Consider the following 15,076-nt stretch of genomic DNA (forward strand, 5'->3'; position numbering starts at 1 on the left):
TTATCATTTTGTCTGCGTCCAGGTCGCTTTTAAAAGATGATGTAAGCTTGTCGTCAAAAAAAACAAACGGATATAGTCACCAAATTGGACCTAAAGTTCGGACCTAAAGCATTAAGACAACGTTTAAATGCAGCCAATGTGTCAAAGTTTAGTGAGTAGTGATAGTAAACCTGCGTGTCTGTATGTACACGATACAGGATGTGTGAAGACGGTAAACACAGTGTGTGAAGGCGTGAGAAAGTGTTTGCTTGTGTAAAAGGGGTGGGGTGAGAAACTCAAACACACCTTGTTATCCCGGCGTAAGGGCTTGTCGTCGCCGCTTTTGCGGTGTTTGGAGTTGGAGCTGCTCTTGCTGCTGTCTTTGCTGCTGGGTACGGAGGCGGAGGACTGGCTCAGGGTGCGCTTGCGTCCCTGGTGCTCAGATTTGGGTGTGGCCTGCAGTGTGATGGAAGGAGAGGGCGCAGACTCCTTGTCCTTATCCTGAGCGCGCTTAGACGAGCTGTGGAAAACATTTGGGTTTAGTAGGGATGCCACAACTCTCAATAAAACATTGAACTGTTCGGTACAGCATTCACAGAACAATACGCGCTTGTGAATTGCGTTTTTTTCTTTTTTTAATAATTAATTTAATTAATCATTTCTCTTCGTTTGAAATATTTCTCTCCGTTTATTTCGGCTCTTTTTGAGTGTGCCTGTGAGTCTACGCGCTGATATCAGCAAATATCCAATCATATGCACTAAAGTTAGGGGGTGTTTAGTTGCGTTTTAAAGCCTTGCCGGTAAAACATTTCATTCGCGTTTTACATGCGCTGAGCGAACACGCGTGATTACTGACTGAGTCTTACTGCGCTAATACTGTCAAATATACACAAGGTTAACATATATAAACACAGTCGGTTATGTCTAAAGAGAAAGTAAAATCGTGTGTCTGTATGCGAGATGTGAGCAGATCTTAGCAGCGCAGTGATTGTGAACACTTGTCCTAAAAGGGACAGTTCACCTCTAAAATTGTGTTAATAAAACAACTAAAAACAAAGAGAACAATGTCACGTGATTTCAGCAGTTTGGACAATATTATAAGTCAATCCGCTGATTCATAACTTTGTTTTGGAAATCGGCCCATCACTATACAAGTAAAAAAAATTTTTGCGTACAAAAACTCTTCTGGTGTCTTCATAAATGATTGTAGAGCCGCTGTAGTGAGATGGGCTTTGTATCGACGTCTTTAGTGCCTTTATGGGTCTTGAGAGAGGAAATGACATTGGTGTCAATGAAGGCCTTTCTCAGCCATCGGATTTCAACACTAATATCTTCATCTGTGTGTGAAGATGAACGGAGGTCTGACGGGTGGCCAACCACAGGAGGGAGAATTTTCATTTTTGGGTGAACTAACCCTTTAATGACAGACATCTGACCCAGATCTGAATTGCATCTCATTTACTCACATTTGGGACATTAGACATTATAACATCTGTATAGTGTCCATGTGACACATTTAACTCTAGACAGCGATGTAATGTAGTATATCATTTAATATATCATTTAACAGTCCACACTCGTAAAGTGTTCGCTTGTGTGTGTCGACAGTTACAAATAAAGCCACAAGGTGATGGAGGGAACTTGTCAATCATATTGATGGACGACGTAGAAGAAACTGACCAATAAGAGGACAGTTGAACTCACATGTGACTTGCGTGAACACGTTATGGTACGCTTGAAAGGTTTCCTTGTGAAAGCGAACCAAACCAAGAAGAAAATGCAGTATTGTAAGAAATTAAGTCCCTGTTTCGGATACCAAAAACCAACGATATAAAGGTGTAAAAATTCCCTTATTTATTCCGATTGAAGAGCCAAACAGTTGCCTCATTCCCAAAAACACTGCACGTTGTATAAACACCAGTGTTTGAGGGGGAAAAAAATTCCCCTCAAGAAAACATGACAGTTGGAGAGAAGTATAAATTTGATAGTAGTCGGCAATATATAATATGAGGATTGTAAACATCGCGAGCAGCATTCGTTTAAGCATTAACACTTACAGTGCAAATAAAGAAGTAAGGGTTTAGGACTGTACAGTGAGAAACGTCAGTTTATAAATGCACAGGATTATTTGTTGACCCTAGGTAAACTGTGGGTTTGAAATGTAAAATAATGCACTGACAAGGTTTACCGATAATATTAGCATTTTTATGTTATACAAAAAAAACCTGTAAGCTGGGTAAAATGGGCCATTTTCCCCATTTCTGATCGCTGCTTAACAAAACTTTCCCGGTGCATGTGGGAACTCTGTTTAATGTGGAGGTCCTCAAACTTTAGGATTAAAGCAGAACAAACTCACTCTTTACTGCTGGACTTGTGCGAGGACTTCTCATCCAGTTTGGACTTCTTATTGTCTGGTTTGATACCGTCGTCATCATTCTGTGGGAGAAACAGAGGATTCAATTAAAAGCTACACTCTACCTTTCAAAAGTTTGGGGTCAGTAAGATTTTAAATGTCTTAAAAATGTGCATCTAGACATAGTGGAGGAAACAGAGTGAGCTGATGCAGGAAAGGGACATGATCCAAGTGCCCAAAACATGAGAACTGTTTACTTTAAGCTTCAAGCGAATGCAATAGTTTAACACACCCTGTCATGCGCTTTGACAGATGTGTATGTGTGTGTGTGTGTGTGTGTGTGTGTGTGTGTGTGTGTGTGTGTGTGTGTGTGTGTGTGTGTGTGTGTGTGTGTGTCTCCTCAGCACAAAACGTTCATTTTACAGGTTATATCCACTGATCTATATAGAAAAGCGTTATATCCTCATCTGTAAATGCTACTAATTCACGCATGTATTTCCATGTTGCATCAAAGCACGTCCTGACAGTGTGTTAAACTTCACTAAACGAGCGTGTGCATGCACGTCAAACAGACGAGAGAGAGACGGTTAATATTCAGTGCAAAAACATTAATTTAGCTGAAATATCTGCTGTTGGACGCTAAATTTAGGTTTCAAAGTCAACATGTAACTGAAGTATTTTATGAGAGTAGCGTCTGTAAAGGGATAAAGGCGTGTAAGTGAATATAAATGTAATTTCAGTAGGGATGGGAATTTGTGTCACTTTCTCATTTCGATCATCGATAGGTTTTAAAAACGACTACTTGATTAACCGTGGACGGGGCTTGTGCGGGTGTCTCCGTGATGGAGGTATAAAAACTATTTTAAGAAAATTGACATACAAACATGAGATGTCTATGAAATCATGAATGTTTTCAAATCCATAATGAGAAACAACTTTAAATACAACAGAGGTCTACTGTTAAAAAACATGAGAAGAAAACGCCACTGCTGCATTATCATCATCATCAATGATTTAACTAAAGAAGAAATCGCCTATCTAATAAGAATAAGACTCAAATAACCCAGAGTCGATAATGTCGGGCTGTTCGCATTTGAGCTGAAGCTGAAGAGAATGAACAACAGCGGATATAACGGCAGCGCTTTGCTTGCTGGTTATTAAACTCAACCAAACGTGTCCGATATGAGATTAATCAGATATAGACAACATAAAAGTAATCTTACAACTTTACAAAAGAAAAGGACTGACCGCTCTAGTCTGATGTAACTCATTGTGGATTTCTAAAGGAACTGAAGCACAGAGAATACAACATTATATCTCAATCGTGTTCTCATTATAATTATGTTTTTGACAGATTGGAGCTGCACATCTTGCACTATATTTCATGATCATTCGGTGCTTACATGCATCAGGCTACAGTTTCACTTTATTTCTCTGATGTGGAAGGCGTGCTGTCTAACGCTAACCAATCAGACCGCAGATACCGGCCAAAAGGCCACAATAACCAATCAGAAAATAGACAAATATATTTTTTTAAGTCAGGGCGATGATCATGATCAGTCGTTGCTGTCACATTCGAGTACTTGATCACTGTTGCCCATCCCTACAATTTGAATAATGTTTTTTGTCAATAAAATAAACTGATTAGATCGAATAATAATTGGCCAACTTATCCATCAAAATAATCGTTAGTTGCAGCCCTAGTCAAAACGCATTATTCAGCAAAAACGCATTAAATTGCTCAAAAAGTGACAGTAGAGACATTTAAAATGTTACCCAATTGTGATTTGTGAAAGCAACGTTACCATCTACCAAATTCACATCTCCACAGTCTTGGTGAAAAACACATTTTTTCACTGAGGTTGTTGCGATTGCATGTAAAGGATGCATGTAACGATCATGCCGTCTAAACTTCGGAAGTTTTCATTGCAGAAGTTCATGCTGTTCAAATGTGGCTTGATAGGATTTAGAACAGATCTAATATATCGTGTTTAAAGGTGACATATGCTTTTATATATTTTACCTTTCCTTCAGTGTGTAATATCGCTGTGTGTGCATGTAAATGATCTGCAAAGTTATCAAGCACAAAGTCCACAGCGAAGGGAGTGAATCTGTCTAACAGAAAACACCTGCCTAAGACTCCTCGTCTGTAGTCCTGCCATTGTTTCCATTACTTCACTTCATCAACATGTTTTTCTTTCACTACAAGGGCAAAAAACATTGTGTGGACTTCCACTTTAATTACCCTAAATATAATACTGTTTAAAGTGGCTCATGAAGCCTTAGAAATTGAAACTCAATTATGGTATAATTATGGGCGTATCATTTCTGACGCATGGTCTAAATGCCTGTTCACATGTAGGACGATATCGATACAAGTCGAAGAATCGTTCTAGATGTCGTCGAACTATATCATTCTCAATGTTTAAAAATTTCAAAGGGTGCCATGAGTGAAAAAAGGTTGGGAAACACCGTATCAGCAGACCTAATGTAAATAAACATAGTATGGGTATTTTCAATGCTACCCACAAAAACATCTCCCACCAACCTTGTGTTTAAAATACATTTGGGTCCAAAAATAACAAAAACTACGACTTTATTCGGCATTGTCTTCTCTTCTGCGTTTGTTTTAAATCCTCAAATAAAGATTCAAACGGTTATGAATCAGCGTATTGATTCATGATTCGGATCGCCAATGTCACGTGATTTCAGCAGTTTGACACGCGATCCGAATCATGAATCAATTCGCTGATTCATAAACGTTTGAATCTTTATTTGAGGTTTGAAAACAAACCCGGAAGAGAAGACAATGCTGAATAAAGTCGTAGTTTTTGTTATTTTTGGACCCAAATGTATTTTGGATGCTTCAAGAGACTCTAATTAACCCACTGATGTCTCATATGGACTACTGTGATGATGTTTTTATTCCCTTTCTGGAAATGGACAGTATAGTGTGCATACACTTGCATACGCTCTCGGACTAAATATAAAATATCTTAAACTGTGTGTGAAGATGAACGGAGGTCTTACGGGTGTGGAACGACATTAGGGTGAGGAGGTAATGACATGCATTTCATTTTTGGGTGAACTAACCCTTTAAATGCTACCCACAAAAACATCTCCCACCAACCTTGTGTTTTCTCTTCCCCTTGCTGGCTCCCTTTTCTCCGGGCTGCTTCTGCAACTCTTTCCCCTCGGCAGGCGAGCTCCTCTCCACTTTCAGCTCCGCTTCCTTGTAGAGTCGTCCTGGGACTCTGGACAGCAGGTTGAGGTCGATCTGAACCAGCAGTCTGGGCGGAAGCCTTCCTTCCGGGTCACTCAGAGGCGAAAGCATGGGCGAGATCAGGACAGACGGGTTTTCGGCGTATGGCTCTCTCGGCGTTTGCGAAGATGACGGGACGCTTGTGTTGCCATCAGAGTCCGATGATGAAGAATCGACGATCTCGCGGGACTTTTTGGGTGGTTTCTTGCGTTTGTCTGGTGCCGGTCGCGGAGATGAGGTTTTGGGCTCCTTTTTGATGTTGGGCTTTCGGGGGCCCTTATTGGCTGCACGGGCTCTTTGCGACGGGATCTCCGGCGAGGGTTCCGTCTCCACTTTCAGCCCTCCCTTTGGCTCCTCTACCACAGGCGGCTTTTCAGGCTTTTTGGGCTGCTTTTTGCCCACGACTCGTCGCCCACCCTGACTTCCGCCCTCACTTTGAGCCGGAGACTTCTGATTTCGCCTTTGCCAGCTTTCTGACCCCTTCTGGTTGGGCCGAAGATCACGTCCGCTTGAGGGTGTCGGGTCTTTAGATCCCTGGCCGCTGTAGACTCTGGAATCTCGGCCCTCTTTCTTATACTTTGTTGGCGTCGTGCTGTTCTCCACTGGAGAAGCCGGAGACCATTTGCTTTCTTTCTTGATCCAGTTGTCCAGCTGCCATTTGTTAGCAGGTGGCTGTTCCCGCTGTGATGTCAACCGAAGAAACTTGCAATGAGTGCGACATCAAACTCAGTTAAGCACAAAACAATTCTGGTTATGGATTTAATGTTGCATAATTGATCATAGGGGTGTGCGATATATATCGTCTGCGATAATATGGTAATTGTTGTTTTAACGATGTGCGATCTGACATTATCGAGTATATCCCTCACGCACACACCCAGAGTGTGTGTGTGCACTGCTCGCATACACTACGTGATGTAGTCTTTAATTGACTAGTGCGGTGACACGCTTTCACTGCATGTGAGTCTATATAATTTATAATTTGGTCAAACTTACGCGATCATAGAATATATTATGTAGATGCCTCATTCGGTCGATCCGCACAGACACTAATGAAGTGTCTGTCTGTCTGTCTGTCTGTCTATCTATCACTGCACCAGTTTGACCTTACCAGACAGAAGTAATATCGGATGGGAACACTACATGAGATTCGTCTGGATATGAGGTAAAGAATAACATAAATACTGTTGTGTTTCTCACAGAAACCGATCGGTCCGTGTCTTAAGACATCAATGTGTCGTCAGGAGCAGCAGGGTTTTTGTGCATGTTATCCAAGCATGTTTTTCCCTCTCATAAAATTGTTACCCACTCGCATGCATTATGACTGGTAGACTGAAACGGTTGAGTTAAAAATCTTCATTTGTGTTCTAACTGAAGAAACAAACACACCTACATGTTGGATGCACTGGGGGTCAGCAGATAAACATCACATTGTGTACAGTGTATAATAGTGAAGCAGTGCTCCTCTGTAGTAAAGAGTGTGTTAATGAGAAGGGTGTGTTTGAGCGCCTCACCTCAGGTGATGCGGTGCGAGGCGGCTCGTTGGTCTCGCTGTCTGTGGAGCTGCTTTCACTCTCGCTGTCTGAGCCGGAGCTGCTCTCGGAGCCGCTGTGACTGCTGGTGTCCTCTGGTTCAGCTCCCTCGCTGTTATTACTGTTGTTACTGAGGCAGACATACACATTTATTACCTTCTTATACTACGGGGCCGTTGAATGCTTGAATCAGCTTGGCTGATGAACGTTCTGAGGTGTGCAATTATTTTCTGGGAAACGCACAGCGAATGCAGTTCCAGGCAGCTCCCTCGTCCGCACTACAGTTCCAGATCACTTTGCATAGTTAACTGTAATAACTGAAACTTAAAGGACTAAAAAAACCAACATAAAGCAACTTAAAGACTAGAAATTACATTTTTTCACTAGCGAGGTAATAACAGTGCTGTTTAGAGACACACAGAGGTAGCCTTATTCACACAATCTCTCTCTCTGTCTATTTCTATTTACTTCATTAATAACTGCAGTAGAATGACATCAACAGCTCAAGCCTCCGTTAACAGCTTTAAAATGGCGTTTCGGAACTAGCAAAAGAGCCGCTGGATGAGGCGCGAAAGAAATAGTCCTACTCACAATAGCGATTTAAGTACAAAAAAACAGGCGAATCCCTTTAAATATATCATCGGATCGATGTCTTGAGGTGTGGTAACTGTAGTATAAGTGGAATATACTACAGTTGCTCCGCTTCCCGTCGTGACCACATCACGACCTTGGGTGTGCATTATTTTTCTAATAATTAAACGGCCCGTTGTCCATCATTCCTTACTTGTTGGCTGCATAGACTACCAAGAACTATGGCTGGGCGATATAATATTAGCGATAATATCGCAATAATTTTGACGACAATGTCAAATTTGAAAATATTGTGCATTATCGTGAATATCGAATATTTCAAATTCAACATGCTTTCCCAAAGCACGTTACCATATAACGCAGAGGTCAGCTTCCACCATTCACTAAACATGAGAAGCAAAAGCATTTTATTATATATATATATATATATATATATGTGCAGCGCATGACAACGAAAGCAACAGAAACACGCGCGCATGAGAGAAATAACGGGGACGAGACCTGAAGCACGCACACACACCTTTCAGACAACATGTGATCGCAGATTCAGTTCTTTCGTGGATTATTGGTTTCAATGGTCAAACAAATGTAAAAATGCACATCCTGGCGAGTATTCAGGTAAACACAGGAGTGTGTCTTTAAGTCTAAACAACTTCAGTGTAGCCTAAAGTTAATTTATATAGTTTAGAGTAGTTTTTTTTAAAATATATATTTGATATGTGATTTATTTCTTGACTTGCTACTGTTAAATAGACCTATAGCTGAAGAACAAAGCACTGTTTTTGTCATTTTGTTAGTAATTTGTTTATTTTTAAAATTAAAAGATCAAATTAAAAATCTATATTGTAATTATAAAAGTATATTTAAAAAATATCGAAATACTCGTATCATGATTTAAGATTTTGGTCATCCCAACCTGTTCAGTCAACGTAAACATTTTGTATTTAACTTAGTTCTATCTAAATAGTTTTTTTTTTTTTTTTTTTTTTTTTTTTTATGGGGGCAAAATAAAATATATATTTTTTAAGTTAAAAGCAACAGCAAACATATCGAGATATAAAAAAGCAAGTTAATTCCCCTAAAGCAGGATTCACGTTTGGCCTGTAGCACAAGTAACAACATAGCTCAAGATTTGACGTTACAACTTACCCACTACAAGAAAACGGCAACCAAAAATGTTTCTCATGTAGATGTCCATAAAAATAAATGTGCAGTCACCTCAGTGGTAAAACTTGTGCATTCGGATGGTGATTTATTCACGGTGAGTTTTGCGATCCTGCTCATGTGGTCAGTTGAATGATTGACTGCTGTTAAAATGTCATATGCTTGGAATAATAAGAATAAAATCATATTTAATTTAATAATAGGAAATTATGATTTATTTAAATATCCTGTTTAAAAATAGAAAGATATCCCTTTAATGAACACATTTTTGTAAAAACCTCAACTTCGACCAGAATTTACATTTTTTACTCGTTTTGCCAGCACAGCTCACGTATGAAGCCGTTTAGTCAAAATTTTCTGAAGAGACTCGATTGATTTATATGATTAAAAGCCTAAATTCAAACTGTTCTTTACATATAAACATTCATGCAACTCACACTTATGATACGACAATTGAAAGCTCAAGCATGCTTGCTTAATGTGTGAAACATTGAGTTTTGTTCTCGTGTGTTACAAAGCTCAAACATGCTGCACAACACACAAGAATAAACCTCTATGAACTCAAAGCTGTAGTTGTGTGGACGGTCAATGGAGGGGTCAGAGCTCTCAGATTTCATTAAAATGTCTTCATTTGTGTTTTGAAGATGAACGAAGGTCTTACGGGTTTGGAACGACATGAGAGAGTGATTTACTAAACTACCAGTGCATTGAAGAAATGTTTTATTTTGTCAGCCTGTCCCATGGACTCAAACTAATTAGGTATACCATCTCTCTAAATATCAGATGTAGTTTTGAGTGAAAGCAAACATAGGTGTGTCACCTTGCTGAGGTGTTTCGGGGAGTGTTTTTGGCAGGATCTTGCTCTCCATCACTGTCTTCGCTGGTGCTGAGCTTCAGATCATCCTGCAGCGTGCTAAAATGAGAGCAGGACGTCAGTTAAACGCCAGAGATATCTACATAATATATGTAGATATCATAATACATGGTGAAATCATCACATCTATTAGAGATATCTACAAGATAAAAACTGATTTCACCAAGATATAAAGCTACTGTAAAAACTACTGTAAGATATCAACACAGGATATATTCCGTTAGGACATTTCCAATTTCTATTGAAGGAATATCCCATGTTTTCTATGCCATGCTACAGCTTAAAACTAATTATAATTTAGAATAATTAAAAAATAAATAAATTCTGTTGTAACCAAAGATGCAGTCCACAAAACCGGACCTGAATCGCATAACACTAGGGGCCACAGGACAGGACAGGCTTAAAGTGATAGTTCACCCAAAAATGTAAATTCAGTAATTAATTAACTCACTCTCATGTCGTCCCAAACCCGTAAGACCTTCATTCATCTTCAGACACAAATGCAGCAAAAACAGCATTAAAATAGTCCATGTGTCTCCAGTGGCTCAACCCAAAATGCCACAAAAGAGACCATATCACTCCAATTTTACATTCCTTGAACTGGCTGCTGGTCCGATACCATATCGGCTACAAGATTTTGATATTCGTCTATAAAGCGCTCTATAATATATCTCCTAAATATCTCTCCAACCTGATTATCACGTACAATCCATCTAGATCACTTAGATCCTAAAATGGTTGTCTCTCGGCGGTATTTAAATTCATGTTAAAAACATTTTTTCCCCGTGCTTTTAATTCTTTGTCATTCGTATGTGTTCTCAGGCATTTATCTTCTCTATGTACAGCACTTTGGCTAACTCAAGTGATTTTTAAATTTGCTTTATAAATAAAATTGAATTTGAATTAATATTATGAAGTGAAGAAAATACTTTTGTGTGCAAAAACAAACAAAAATTATGTCTTTATTTAACAATTTTGTTCTAGCCTGAGTCAGTCTCCTATGCGATTCACTTTGTAAACTGCAGTGCTCTGGAGATCAACGGCAGCCAAACGGCTCACATGAAACAGGAGCTGCGCTGTAGTTACTAGGGGTATAACAAATCTATTTAATCACTTTTCATTATTTTATCACGGTTTTATGGTTACTGTTTCAGTGTGGTTCGGTATGTGCTATGTTATAAGCTATATTCAGCTATCAAATGAAAATTAGAACATATAATTAAACTACAAGCAACAACACAAAGTATTCAGTGCTTCACTTTATCCACATTTTATGTTACAGCCTTATTGGATTCAAATATTTTCCCCAAAATTTTACAAACAATTCCCCATAATGACAATGTAAAAATTTAGTTAGAAATCTTTGCGCATTTATAAAAAAAAAAAAATCACCATGACACTTAAAATTGATCTCAGTTGCATCCTGTTTCCACAGATCATCCTTAAGATGTTGATTGGAGTCCATCTGGACTCTCAAACCACGAGAAACAAGATTCTCTGGTCTGATGAAACAAAGATTGAACTCTCTGAGGAAACCAGGCACCGCTCATCACCTGGCCAATACCATCCATACAGTGAAGCATAGTGGTGGCAGCATCATGAAGTGGGGGTGTTTTTAATCAGCAGGAACTGGGAGACTAGTCGGGATCGAGGGAAAGATGAATGCAGCAATGTACAGAGACATCCTTGATGAAAAGCTGCTCCAGAGCGCTCTGGACCTCAGACTGGGGTGAAGGTTCATCTTCCAACAGGACAACGACCCGAAGCACACAGCCAAGATAACAAAGGAGGGGCTACGGGACAACTCTGGGAATGTCCTTTTGGCTCAGACTTGAACCCGATTGAACATCTCTGAGGTCTGAAAATGGCTGTGAACCGACGCCCCCCATCTAACCTGATGGAGCTTGAGAGGTCCTGCAAAGAAGAATGGGAGAATCTGCCCAAAAACAGGTGTGCCCAGCTCGTACCATCATACTCAACAACACTTGAGGCTGTGATTGGTGCCAAAGGAGCTTCAACCAAGTGCAGAGCAAAGACTGTGTAAATACTTATGGACATGTGAATTCTTTCGGGTTTTTAAAAAAAATAAATCTGCAAAGATTTCAAACAAACTTCTTTCACTATGGGGTATTTTTTGTAGAATGTTAAGGGAAATAATGAATTGAATCAATTTTGGAGTAAGGCTGAAGCATAACAAAATGTGGAAAAAGTGAAGCGCTGTGAATACTTTCTGGATGCACTGTACAATAGAGCAAAAATGCACATAAAATAAACAGTGTTTATCATGTACAGAAACTGAATAAAGAAATCAAACAACATTGCATATTACAATCTTCACTGTATAAATGAAATAAAGATGGATCATTATTGAAGTTACAAAAGTAAATTGAAGTTTGTTGTTTGATTAACATAAAAAAAAAGCAGACACGAGGGAAAGGCTTCTTTCCCTTTAAGACATAATGCACGTATGCAGCACATACAGTTACACATGAACACAGGTCTTTCTCAACTGTTTACATTTTACTGAAGACATAACCTTCAATGTTTGCTAGGATACTCGCCAAGATGGGCACGTTGACGTTACTTTGAACATTTTTGTGTGAATGTGTCCATTCAAGCGCAAGACTTTAAAGGGAACTCAATATTTGTGCGCTATCTGAGATGCGCCGTGCGCGCACTTCAGATGTGCTCTCACACACACACACACACACACACACACACACACACACACACACACACACACACACACACACACACACACACACACACACACACACACACACACAATGTGCAAGTTCTCTTTCACATCTTGCTCTTGAATGTTTAAACTGGCAAGGCTTAAAGATGTTTAGTTTAAACAAATAGCTCTGTTTTTGTGTGTGTGTGTTTACACAAACGTTTACACGACAGCAGTGTTTTTGATCATCGCTGTTATAATGTATTGGGAAGCCAGAATGTGTACCCATTGACAGAAACACACATTAGCCTAACTCTGTCTGTCTGTCTTGCGCATTATTTTCAACAAACCATATTATAGATGCGTCACCAGATTTGAGATGAACCGTGGGTGGGTAAGATTTTTTTAACCAATAACCGTTACACCCCTAGTATTACAATATAAACGCATAAGAGACTGACTCAGGCTAGAACAAAATTGTTGAATAAAGTTGATATTTTAGTTTGTTTTTGTGCACTAAAGTATTCTCGTCTCTTCATAACAAAGGCTGAGCCACTGGAGTCACATGGACTGTTTTAATGATGTCTTTACTGCCTTACTGGACCTTAAAAGTGTTCTTCAAATTGCTGTCTATGGTGGAGTCAGAGCTCTCAGATTTCATTAGAAGCCTTCATTTGTTTCTGAAGATGAACGAAGGTCTTATGGTTGTGGAACGACATGAGAGAGTTAATTAATGATTGAATTTACATTTTTGAGTGAACTATCTCTTTAAGCCAATTGCAAATCTAAAATGAATCTCAGATTGGTCTAGAATAATTGTTGAGATATTAAAACAGATCGCTCGGGTGCTTCTGACAGAAGAGGAAGATCTACTTCAGCGTATCAGAGACTCACGTGGACTGGTCGCTGTCGCATGGCTTCGACTGGTGACTGGTGGATGCGCTCTTCCCTGAGATTTTTTCTGAGAAAATGAAAATAAGCACAAAAATTACATCTCTATAAATGACTGAAGAAGCACTTTTGTCTCGTAAAATGATTGCTAGAACTTACTTTGTGCCCCAAAAGACAGGTGCTGGGCATCCTACAACAAAACAGGAACAAGTTGAATACACATATAAATCACAAATACATACAGTCAAACCAAACATGATTCAGACACAATGTTTGACTAGTGTGTGCAGGACACAATCGTTCATTTCTGTAAGTGAGGAGAGCAAAGTAAAGTAAACTGTGACTTATACCCAAACAGAGAGCAACAGAAATATTTAACGCATGCGATGTTCACAGCTCGCGCTCCATCCACGGACTGCCCACTCTTCAGCGTGCGTTCTGCCTTAAAGGAGAAGTACCCAATTCTACTTACATGCTTATTTTTCGGTTACTAATCGGGAGCTAGCGGGACAGTGATAAAGATCTACCAGTCGTTCGCGATCGAAGGGTTGACGGCCACTGATCTAGGCTATGTTGATAATGAAAAGTGCAGAGAAGGTCAGAAATTATTATGACCACTTTATTAACCCTCTGGTACTCTTCGTTTAGGGGTTGCATTGGTTTTCTTCCCGGTCATAAGTGACCGGACACCTAAAAATTTAACTTCCTCCACCCCAGTAGTCTCAAAGACTATTTATTATTTATTTATTTTGTTAAAAATGGTGATTTTTTTTTTCTGTGAATTTTTGTGCTTTTGCAGATTTCCCATTCATTTCCTAAGGTGGTCATATATAACCGAAGAGCACAAGGGGGATAGCCCAAAAATGAATTTGTGGGTAAATCCTACAAAACCTAAAAATTAATATGAAATTAAAGGGGTCATTACATGGATTATGTTTCATATGTTCCTTGAGGTTCACTTATAATGAAACAATATGCTGAAAAATGTTTTTTTAGGCTTTCCAGTAAACACCCACTGTTATGATTGGCTAAAGTTATTGTATTGGAAACAGTATCAACGCACACTCGCTATTGTATGCGAGTAAGTGTTTTGTCTGTATTAGGGTTGTGTGGTAGCCTGACAAGCCTGACCCACATCAAGATGTTTGGTCTGGAAACTCACCATTGACAGCTCAATCTGAGGGGCGGATAAACGGCCGTCTTTCAAACTCCCTCTGCACGCGATAGGATAGCGCTACAACCAACCAGAGCAACGAAGGTGAAACGGGGCTCGTTGACAGATTAAACATTCGCCGTATCCGGTCGGCTAAACTCCGTACACATCTTCCCTTCTTAAGAATGACTTCAGTGCCGTTCTTTGTTCTTTTCTCAGAGAAAAGCTTAACTCCAAGTCTTCCAGAGTCGCGGTCAAAGCTGATTCGAAAGACCGCCGCCGTTCGCCAGTTTCTGTGTTTACTAGAAGCATGCAAACGCAACTCGGCCGTCGTCATTATGGCCCCGCCCACCAACTCTATACACGATGTGATTGGCCCGGCAAGATTTTGGCGTTTAAAGCTCAGAAGGGAATTAAGAGTTGCTAGACGACACTCATGGGCAGATTAGATTTGCTGCCGCTAGGGTGCATCTAGATTTCTAGGCTACAAGTGGGAGTATTTTGTTTTACAACCATTTAGCATGCTTGAATCATGCCCTCAATTTTTTTGGTGTTTACAGACCTAATGCTAGAAAAGTCACCAAGTTACATATTCTGATG

The 15,076-nt window shown here is 39.7% G+C and overlaps 1 protein-coding gene across 6 annotated transcripts in view; it reads right to left on the minus strand.

Annotated features, from left to right (window-relative positions):
- aff4 (AF4/FMR2 family, member 4) overlaps positions 1 to 15,076 on the minus strand; it is an 81,901-nt gene that overhangs the window by 14,902 nt on the left and 51,923 nt on the right. For 5 of the 6 annotated variants that reach the window (XM_067423789.1, XM_067423787.1, XM_067423785.1 and 2 more), the window contains 7 exons: positions 13,483 to 13,513; positions 13,327 to 13,393; positions 9,702 to 9,794; positions 7,109 to 7,256; positions 5,463 to 6,275; positions 2,336 to 2,415; positions 286 to 499 (listed from right to left, as the gene is read on the minus strand). In XM_067423789.1, the coding sequence (XP_067279890.1) occupies positions 286 to 499; positions 2,336 to 2,415; positions 5,463 to 6,275; positions 7,109 to 7,256; positions 9,702 to 9,794; positions 13,327 to 13,393; positions 13,483 to 13,513 (1,446 nt within the window). The remainder of the gene's footprint in view (positions 1 to 285; positions 500 to 2,335; positions 2,416 to 5,462; positions 6,276 to 7,108; positions 7,257 to 9,701; positions 9,795 to 13,326; positions 13,394 to 13,482; positions 13,514 to 15,076) is intronic. The other variant, XM_067423788.1, reaches the window with a different exon arrangement.

The sequence above is a fragment of the Pseudorasbora parva genome, chromosome 18 (assembly GCF_024679245.1).
Source record: "Pseudorasbora parva isolate DD20220531a chromosome 18, ASM2467924v1, whole genome shotgun sequence".
NCBI classification, from domain to species: Eukaryota; Metazoa; Chordata; class Actinopteri; order Cypriniformes; family Gobionidae; genus Pseudorasbora; species Pseudorasbora parva.